The sequence below is a fragment of the Oncorhynchus nerka genome, linkage group LG20, assembly GCF_034236695.1.
Source record: "Oncorhynchus nerka isolate Pitt River linkage group LG20, Oner_Uvic_2.0, whole genome shotgun sequence".
Taxonomy (NCBI): domain Eukaryota; kingdom Metazoa; phylum Chordata; class Actinopteri; order Salmoniformes; family Salmonidae; genus Oncorhynchus; species Oncorhynchus nerka.
This window is the reverse complement of record NC_088415.1, coordinates 26,836,184-26,846,853: the sequence shown is the minus strand read 5'-3', so window position 1 is coordinate 26,846,853 and position 10,670 is coordinate 26,836,184. Positions and strand designations below refer to the sequence as shown.

Sequence of the window (10,670 nt, the reverse complement as noted above, 5' to 3'; positions counted from 1 at the left end):
ATAAAAAAGCTCACAAATAAAACCTGCCGACAAAAAGGTGAGCCAGTGAAATAAATTAAAGCAGCTGTAGCAAAGCTCAACAACACACTAAACTAATAATTAAATATAGTGTTCCAGTTGTGTTAAGAACACATTTTTATTTACAATGACGGCCTACACCGGCCAAAACCGGACGACGGTGGGCCAATTGTGCGCCACACTATGGGACTTCCAACGGCCGGTTGTGATACAGCCTGGATTTGAACCAGGGTGGCTGTAGTGACGCTTCAAGCAGATATTTTTTATTTCACCTTTATTTAACCAGGGAGGCTACCTGAGAACAAGTTATCATTTACAACAGCGTCCTGGCCAAGATAAAGCATAGCATTTCAACACATACAACAACACAGAGTTACCCATGGAATAAACACAACATACAGTCAATAATACAGTAGAAAAAAAGAAAAAAAAAAGTCTAGGCAATAAATAGGCCATGGTGGCGAAGTAAATTACAATATAGCAATTAAACATTGAAATGGTAGATGTGCAGAAGGTGAATGTGCAAGTAGAGACTGGGGTGCAAAGGAGCAAGATAAATAAATACAGTATGGGGATGAGGTAGTTGGATGGGATGTTTACAGATGGGCTATGTACAGGTGCAGTGATCTGTGAGCTGCTCAGACAGCTGGTGCTTAAAGCTAGTGAGGGAGATATGAGTCTCCAGCTTCAGTGATTTTTGCAGTTCGTTCCAGTCATTGGCAGCAGAGAACTGTAAGAAAAGGCAGCCAAAGGAGGAATTGGCTTTGGGGGTAACCAGTGAAATATACCTGCTGGAGCGCGTGCTACAAGTGGGTGCTGCTATTGTGACCAGTGAGCTGAGATAAGGTGGGGCTTTACCTAGCAGAGACTTGTAGATGACCTGGAGCCAGTGGGTTTGGCGACGAGTATGAAGCGAGGGCCAGCCAACAAGAGCGTACAGGTCACAGCGGTGGGTAGTATATGGGGCTTTGGTGACAAAACAGATGGCACAATTTGTTGAGTAGAGTGTTGGAGGCTATTTTATAAATGGCATTGCAGAAGTCGAGGATCGGTAGGATGGTCAGTTTTAGGAGGGTATGTTTGGCAGCATGAGGGCAGGATGCCTTGTTTGCGAAATAGGAAGCCGATTCTAGATTTAATTTTGCATTGGAGATGCTTAATGTGAGTCTGGAAGGAGAGTTTACAGTCTAACCAGACACCTAGGTATTTGTAGTTGTCCACGTATTCTAAGTCAGAACCGTCCAGAGTAGTGATGCTGGACGGGTGGGCAGTGATCGGTTGAAGAGCATGCATTTAGTTTCACTTGCATTTAAGAGTAGTTGGAGGCCACGGAAGGAGAGTTGTATGGCATTGAAACTCACCTGGAGGTTAGTTAACACGGTGTCGAAAGAAGGGTCAGAAGTATACAGAATGGTGTCGTCTGCGTAGAGGTGGATCATTGAATCACCAGCAGCAAGAGCGACATCCTTGGTGTATACAGAGAAGAGTCGGCCCGAGAATTGAACCCTGTGGCACCCCCATAGAGACTGCCAGAGGTCCGGACAACAGGCCATCCGATTTGACACACTGAACTCTATCAGAGAAGAGGTTGGATAATCAGGCGAGGCCAACATTTGAGAAACCAAGGCCGTTGAGGCTGCCAATAAGAATGTGGTGATTGACAGAGTCAAAAGCCTTGGCCAGGTCGATGAATACGGCTGCACAGTAATGTCTCTTATCGATGGCGGTTATGATATCATTTAGGAACTTGGCTGAGGTGCACCCATGACCAGCTCGGAAACCAGATTGCATATCGGAGAAGGTACGGTGGGATTGTAAATGGTCAGTAATCTGTTTGTTAACTTGGCTTTCGAAGACCTTAGAGAGGCAGGGTAGGATAGATAGGTCTGTAGCAGTTTGGGTCTAGAGTGTCTCCCCCTTGAAGAGGGGGATGATTGCGGCAGCTTTCCAATCTTTGCGAATCTCAGACGATACGAAACAAAGGTTGAACAGGTGAGTGATAGGGGTTGCAACAATTTCGGCAGATCATTTTAGAAAGAGAGGGTCTAGATTGTCTAGCCCAGCTGATTTGTAGGGGTCCACATTTTGCAGCTCTTTCAGAACATCAGCTATCTGGATTTGGGTGAAGGAGAAATGGGGGAGGGTTGGGCGAGTTGTTGTGGGGAGTGCAGGGCTGTTGACCGGGGTAGGGGTAGCTAGGTGGAAAGCATGGCCAGCCGCAGAAAAATTATTATTGAAATTCTCAATTATTGTGGATTTATCGGTGGTGACAATGTTTCCTATCCTTAGTGCAGTGGGCAGCTGGGAGGAGGTACTCTTATTCTCCATGGACTTTACAGTGTCCCAGAACATTTTTGAGTTAGTACTACAGGATGCAAATTTCTGTTTGAAAAAGCTAGTCTTAGCTTTCCTTACTGCCTGTGCCTGTGTATATTGGTTCCTAACTTCCCTGAAAAGCTGCATATCACGGGGTCTATTCGATGCTAATGCAGAACGCCACAGGATGTTTTTGTGCTGGTCAAGGGCAGTTAGGTCTGGAGAGAACCAAGGGCTATATCTATTCCTGGTTCTACATTTTTTTTAAAGGGGCATGCTTATTTAAAATGGTGTGGAAGGCACTTTTAAAGAAAGACCAGCCATCCTCTCCTGACGGGATGAGGTCAATATCCTTCCAGGAAACCCGGGCCAGGTCGATTAGAAAGGCCTGCTCGCAGAAGTGTTTTAGGGTAAAAATAGTAAAAATAAAGAAAAATTCTACCCTTGAATGAGTAGGTGTGTCCAAACTTTTGACTGGTACTGCATATCACCAGCACTTACATTTTACTGAACCTTTTCTATCTGTCTTTGTTCCTAATCCAATCCATTGTTTTGCATCGGAGTAACACATTGTTTGCCTATCTCAATTCCTCGGGATCTATAGCTCCTTGATTTCTATGGAAATGTTGGTACTTAATCAACAGCTGCCAGCTAGCCAACTGTCGCAATGGGCAATGTTCCAGTCACATTTATGACATTTCTAAAGAAATTCCCTGTAGCTGTACAGCTGAGCCTAGATAAGACATAATGATCCCACACAAACGTACCCTCTAGTTTCTACACGTTCACAGTCACGTGTACAGCATCATTATCCACCATGTTAGTGCTTCTGACTACGTTTTAAATTAAGAATATTACATCATCACATTGCACCCTGCGTTTTACACACTCACCAACAGCTGTGATGGTAATTGTTTTAATCATATGTAGAGTCCATATGTTTTGTTTGGCAAATTCCTTCCCGACGAGTACATATAACACAGATACTGTCATCTGGAGCCATTGAGTGACTTGGAGAGAGTTTATTCAGTTGTGATCGTTACAAAATCATCAGCATTCCAGGCAAATGTTCAAAAGAATAAAGGAACTGTACAAAAAAAAGGGGTTTCAACAGTATAAAATCTGAAGGTAAAACTAATCTGCTACAAAGTGGAATCATCTGTAACGTTAGCGGGTAGAAAGCAGGATTCTTCAAGTACAGTGAATCACTTTAACCTTCACATTCTGCACAGTTTCTTACACAACAGAATCAGTACAAACAATTAAGCTGTGAATTGCACTAGCTGCATATCAAACCTTTTGTTTCTCAAAGTAGCTTTTGTTTTTATCACTTGCAAACAGTATAAATAAAGATGATTCAATTAGTGGGAGTTACCTTCACATATCACTTGGCAGATCTCTGACTCAAAGGTCTCTGTAATCACATACAGTTGAAGTCGGAAGTTTACATACACCTTAGCCAAATACATTTAAACTCAGTTTTTCACAATTCCTGACATTTAATCAGAGTAAAATGTCCCTGTCTTAGGTCAGTTAGGATCGGCACTTTATTTTAAGAATGTGAAATGCCAGAATAATAGTACAGAGAATGATTTATTTCAGTTTTTATTTCTTTCATCACATTCCCAGTGGGTCAGAAGTTTACATACACTCAATTAGTATTTGGTAGCATTGCCTTTAAATTGTTTAACTTGGTTCAAATGTTTCAGGTAGCTTTCCACAAGCTCCCCACAATATATTGGGTGAATTTTGGCCCATTCCTCCTGACAGAGCTGGTTTAACTGAGTCAGGTTTGTAGACCTCCTTGCTCGCACACACTTATTCAGTTCTGCCCACACGTTTTCTATAGGATTGAGGTCAGGGCTTTGTGATGGCCACTCCAATACCTTGACTTTGTTGTCCTTAAGCCATTTTTCCACAACGTTGGAAGTATGCTTGGTGTCATTGTCCATTTGGAAGAACCATTTGCGACCAAGCTTTAACTTCCTGACTGATGTCTTGAGGTGTTGCTTCAATATATCCACATAATTTTCCTTCTTCATCATTTGATCTATATTGTGAAGTGCACCAGTCCCTCCTGTAGCAAAGCACACCCACAACATGATGCTGCCACCCCTGTGCTTCATGGTTGGGATAGTGTTCTTCGGCTTGCAAACCTCCCCCTTTTCCCTCCAAACATAACAATGGTCATTATGGCCAAACAGTTCTATTTTTGTTTCATCAGACCAGAGGACATTTCTCCAAAAAGTACTATCTTTGTCCCCATGTGCAGTTGCAAACCGTAGTCTGGAATTTCTATGGCAGTTTTGGAGCAGTGGCTTCTTCCTTGCTGAGCGGCCTTTCAGGTTATGCCGATATAGGACTCGTTTACTGTGGATATAGATACTTTTGTACCGGTTTCCTCCAGCATCTTCACAAAGTCCTTTGCTGTTGTTCTGGGATTGATTTGCACTTTTCGCACCAAAGCATGTTAATCTCTAGGAGACAGAACATGTCTCCTTCCTGAGCGGTATAACAGCTGCTTGGTCCCATGGTATTTATACTTGTGTACTATTGTTTGTACAGATGAACGTGGTACCTTCAGGCATTTGGAAATTGCTCCCAAGAATGAACCAGAATTGTGGAGGTCTACAATTATTTTTCTGAGGTCTTGGCTGATTTCTTTTGATTTTCCCACGATGTCAAGCAAAGAGGCACTGAGTTTGAAGGTAGGCCTTGAAATACATCCGCAGGTACACCTCCAATTGACTCAAATTATGTCAATTAGCCTATCAGAAGCTTCTAAAGCCATGACATCATTTTCTGGAATTTTCCAAGCTGTTTAAAGGCACAGTCAACTTAGTGTTTGTAAACTTCTGACCCACTGCAATTGTGATACAGTGAATTAAGTGAAATAATCTGTTTGTAAACAATTGTTGGAAAAATTACTTGTGTCATGTACAAAGTAGATGTCCTAACTGACTTGCCAAAACTATAGTTTGTTAACAAGAAATTTGTGGAGTGGTTGAAAAATGAGTTTTAATGACTCCAACCTAAGTGTATGTAAACTTCCGACTTCAACTGTACATAGCCCCAGGAAAAGTATAGTCTCACCATCTCAAAGACAATTTGAGCCAGCGATATAACCTCTGGTGCAGTAGTTATCATTACCAGTCCTGGAAGGCATGCATGCATACCATTATGTCAGGATTTGAACCCCACTCCGAAACACTCACTGAGTGGTCATTTCTAGATGGGATACAACTTTTGTCAAATTGACGTCAAAAGTTATTTTTGAAATTATTTTTAGCTAACCTTAACGTTTTTCCTAACCTTCACCTATTTCTCCTAACCTGCTATATGAAAAGTACATTTGGACCAAAGCTGTATTATCCCTTCTAGATAAAACCCCACTAAGTGGCCATCACTATGCCATCACTATGCCATCATTCATGTGTTGAACTGAGAGCATTGTTTGGTGTCGAGAGAAAGATGGTAGTTATGCTGAGGAAAACCTAGTAGTTGTAAACACTATATTCCATTGTTAAGGAATTTACATTTCGTGATGCCATTTCACAAAGATCCCTGACATGACATGTTTATATTGAACTTGACTTTACGCGTTTGGAAAATGCATATTAGTCATACAGCCTTATTGGCCACAGCTATGTGTCTTCAAAGCATAGATTTCCCTTGTGGTGTTTTTGTTAAAGGAGCCCTTTCATTGCACATACTGTAAAGGTTGACAGGAAATGAACCCATTCCCATGACAGTAACCAGTTGAAGAAGAAGCACAGTAACACAGTAAACAGTTCAACTGCTCTAGTGCTGTACAATACACAATGAAAAACAGTTGTCCTCAATGTAACCTGAAACTATGTATTTCTGTTGGCAGTGAGCTAAGCTGGTAAATGGTAAACCCTCCTTCTGTACAGCCATACTGTATGTACACTTCAGTGAAAGCAGCTCTTTTTGACATCATAGTCATTCTACATCAATATTATCCTCCTTAAACTGCTATGCTTAAACATAATGCATTCTAGCGGGAAAAAAGGCGACAAGGTTATAAAATATAATTTCATATTAATTCACAAATAAAACATAGGCATGGGGACGATATTGCTATACCTGTAACGATTCATAATTAACCAAATATAAAGCATCTCTTTTCAATAGTTTATTTTTCTTACAGGGTTTAAAAAATATCTACAACTTAATAGCTTTTTCCTTTCACTAAAACAACATGGCTTCTAGTGTCTGTACCTGTACATGTGTCTATCGATCGGAACCCCGTCATCCCTGAAGATTGATTGGTTGGGCAGGAATGAGTGTGTGATATTTGAGTACACTGTTTTCTTGTGTGTTGGTTGTTCACAGTTTCAAAAAGTGGTCTGTAAAATGGCCACCACTACACCTATGACTCACTATTCTCAGTATCTCTGTGCAGAGGGTAAGGCAAATGGGAGGCAGGGGGGATATGCCTGAGGATTGGAACGTGATGTCACTGATATGTGATTTCTGTATGAAGTCATTGAGGCGGTGACACTAATCCTACTCATCCTGAGTGGACTGCAAACCTAGCATTACTGCATCCCCTAAGGGACAACCCCTACCTATATCTCTCGGTTCACTGGGTGTTGCCAGACAGAGAGAAAGAAAGTTGGGTGAAACTCCTCTGTAGTTGGAGCCTTAGCGTGTCCCTCCATCCCTCCACTCCTCTGTAGTTGGATCCTTAGCATGTCCCTCCATCCCTCCACTCCTCTGTAGTTGGATCCTTAGCGTGTCCCTCCATCCCTCCACTCCACTGTAGTTGGATCCTTAGCGTGTCCCTCCATCCCTCCACTCCTCTGTAGTTGGATCCTTAGCGTGTCCCTCCATCCCTCCACTCCACTGTAGTTGGATCATTAGCGTGTCCCTCCATCCCTCCACTCCACTGTAGTTGGATCCTTAGCGTGTCCCTCCATCCCTCCACTCCTCTGTAGTTGGATCCTTAGCATGTCCCTCCATCCCTCCACTCCTCTGTAGTTGGATCCTTAGCGTGTCCCTCCATCCCTCCACTCCACTGTAGTTGGATCCTTAGCGTGTCCTTCCATCCCTCCACTCCTCTGTAGTTGGATCCTTAGCGTGTCCCTCCATCCCTCCACTCCTCTGTAGTTGGATCCTTAGCGTGTCCCTCCATCCCTCCACTCCTCTGTAGTTGGATCCTTAGCGTGTCCCTCCATCCCTCCACTCCTCTGTAGTTGGAGCCTTAGCGTGTCCCTCGATCCCTCCACTCCACTGTAGTTGGAGCCTTAGCATGTCCCTCCATCCCTCCACTCCTCTGTAGTTGGAGCCTTAGCATGTCCCTCCATCCCTCCACTCCTCTGTAGTTGGAGCCTTAGCATGTCCCTCCATCCCTCCAGTTCTCTCCAGCTGGCAGTGTTTCCATCCACCTATTCATTCCACAGAAAGAAAGGCACTCCAAAAGGCACATCTCTCCCTATATAGTGCACTTCATACGGTATAGGGTGCCATGTCAGCCTATGTGACTGACTGCTATAGGGTGCCATGTCAGCCTATGTGACTGAATGCTATAGGGTGCCATGTCAGCCTATGTGACTGAATGCTATAGGGTGCCATGTCAGCCTATGTGACTGAATGCTATAGGGTGCCATGTCAGCCTATGTGACTGACTGCTATAGGGTGCCATGTCAGCCTATGTGACTGAATGCTATAGGGTGCCATGTCAGCCTATGTGACTGACTGCTATAGGGTGCCATGTCAGCCTATGTGACTGAATGCTATAGGGTGCCATGTCAGCCTATGTGACTGAATGCTATAGGGTGCCATGTCAGCCTATGTGACTGACTGCTATATGGTGCCATGTCAGCCTATGTGACTGAATGCTATAGGGTGCCATGTCAGCCTATGTGACTGAATGCTATAGGGTGCCATGTCAGCCTATGTGACTGACTGCTATAGGGTGCCATGTCAGCCTATGTGACTGACTGCTATAGGGTGCCATGTCAGCCTATGTGACTGAATGCTATAGGGTGCCATGTCAGCCTATGTGACTGACTGCTATAGGGTGCCATGTCAGCCTATGTGACTGAATGCTATAGGGTGCCATGTCAGCCTATGTGACTGAATGCTATAGGGTGCCATGTCAGCCTATGTGACTGACTGCTATAGGGTGCCATGTCAGCCTATGTGACTGACTGCTATAGGGTGCCATGTCAGCCTATGTGACTGAATGCTATAGGGTGCCATGTCAGCCTATGTGACTGAATGCTATAGGGTGCTGATGCATATCATCTCATCAGTCAGATCTTCTTCACATTTCACACTCGTGTCCGGCTCCTCATCACTGTAGTCATGGAGATTACGGTCCCTGAGGCTCGTGGCCGTCACTTTGTCCGTGGCCCCGGTTGCCCCCGGTCCATTACCCATACTGCCATTCAGCAGGTTGCTGGCGGCACTCTCCATCTCATCGATGGTCATCTCGCAGGCGTCCGCGATCTCGTGCTTCGTCGCCGCCACAAATTTGGGGTCCTTGGCGTATTTCCCCAGTCCTTCTGAAATCAACACCTGAAACAGGAAAAAGGGGGAAATCATTAAATCAATCAAAGTGTGTGTGTGTGTGTTGTGTGTGTGTGTGTGTCAGGGCTACTCACGGCCTCTACTAGGCTGTTGGCACTGCCTATCTTCTGGTGGTACTGCCTGCGGTACTCTGGGGGGATCTGGAGCTGTGAGGGGGAGTAGGTGAGGCTCAAAGGGGCTTCCGGGGCGTCAGTGTACCAGGAGCTTCTTCTCACAGAGCCAGGGGTGCTGCTCACACTGCCGGGACCACGCCAGTCCACCTGGATACACACAAACACACACACACACACAAAATGTATCAACACATTTACATTCAGAAATGCACACACACACACGTACCTGGATGAGGGGGGTGTAGTATGGGGAGTGGTCCCTGCTAATGGGGGAGGTGGGGGGCGTGGCCCAGGAACGTAGAGAGCGTGATGGAGAGAGACGCTGGACTCTGCTGGAGTCCAGGCCAGCCACTGCCATCACCTAGGGAACAGGAGAAGAGGAGGGGTCATGGAGGTCAAACCACATAGACATACCTTTAATTAATTGCCTAAATTAAGACTCGCACATGTTTGTGTGTATGTGCAGTGAGTTGTGTCAATATTTTGTAAGCTAATTGTGTGAGAGTAAGTCTTTCAGTGCATATGGGTAGCCATCAGTTTGGTTCAGTGGTACCCACCTGTTGCTGCATCAGATGCAGGGGTAGAGCTGTTCGATGGGGAACAGAAGGGGTCAAGGGGATGTCATCATCCTGACTGCTATGTCTCCGCAGACACTCAAAATTGAAGGAGGGTCTGTGGGGTGCTGGAGGTTTAAACACAGGAGAGACAGTTGAAGGAGGGTCTGTGGGGTGCTGGAGGTTTAAACACAGGAGAGACAGTTGAAGGAGGGTCTGTGGGGTGCTGGAGGTTTAAACACAGGAGAGACAGTTGAAGGAGGGTCTGTGGGGTGCTGGAGGTTTAAACACAGGAGATACAGTTGAAGGAGGGTCTGTGGGGTGCTGGAGGTTTAAACACAGGAGAGACAGTTGAAGGAGGGTCTGTGGGGTGCTGGAGGTTTAAACACAGGAGAGACAGTTGAAGGAGGGTCTGTGGGGTGCTGGAGGTTTAAACACAGGAGAGACAGTTGAAGGAGGGTCTGTGGGGTGCTGGAGGTTTAAACACAGGAGAGACAGTTGAAGGAGGGTCTGTGGGGTGCTGGAGGTTTAAACACAGGAGAGACAGTTGAAGGAGGGTCTGTGGGGTGCTGGAGGTTTATACACAGGAGAGACAGTTGAAGGAGGGTCTGTGGGGTGCTGGAGGTTTAAACACAGGAGAGACAGTTGAAGGAGGGTCTGTGGGGTGCTGGAGGTTTAAACACAGGAGAGACAGTTGAAGGAGGGTCTGTGGGGTGCTGGAGGTTTAAACACAGGAGAGACAGTTGAAGGAGGGTCTGTGGGGTGCTGGAGGTTTAAACACAGGAGAGACAGTTGAAGGAGGGTCTGTGGGGTGCTGGAGGTTTAAATACAGGAGAGACAGTTGAAGGAGGGTCTGTGGCGTGCTGGAGGTTTAAACACAGGAGAGACAGTTGAAGGAGGGTCTGTGGGGTGCTGGAGGTTTAAACACAGGAGAGACAGTTGAAGGAGGGTCTGTGGGGTGCTGGAGGTTTAAACACAGGAGAGACAGTTGAAGGAGGGTCTGTGGGGTGCTGGAGGTTTAAACACAGGAGAGACAGTTGAAGGAGGGTATGTGGGGTGCTGGAGGTTTAAACACAGGAGAGACAGTTGAAGGAGGGTCTGTGGGGTGCTG

At 45.4% G+C, this 10,670-nt stretch overlaps 1 protein-coding gene across 5 annotated transcripts in view; it reads right to left on the bottom strand.

The window, feature by feature from the left end:
* Positions 1-3,341: 3,341 nt before the first annotated feature.
* The window catches only part of LOC115124333 (voltage-dependent L-type calcium channel subunit alpha-1D-like), a 231,158-nt gene continuing 223,829 nt past the window's right edge, over positions 3,342-10,670 (bottom strand). For all 5 annotated transcript variants that reach the window (XM_065005347.1, XM_065005346.1, XM_065005348.1 and 2 more), the window contains 4 exons: positions 9,563-9,687; positions 9,232-9,366; positions 8,967-9,152; positions 3,342-8,880 (listed from right to left, as the gene is read on the bottom strand). In XM_065005347.1, the coding sequence (XP_064861419.1) occupies positions 8,584-8,880; positions 8,967-9,152; positions 9,232-9,366; positions 9,563-9,687 (743 nt within the window). In that variant the 3' untranslated portion in view covers positions 3,342-8,583. The remainder of the gene's footprint in view (positions 8,881-8,966; positions 9,153-9,231; positions 9,367-9,562; positions 9,688-10,670) is intronic.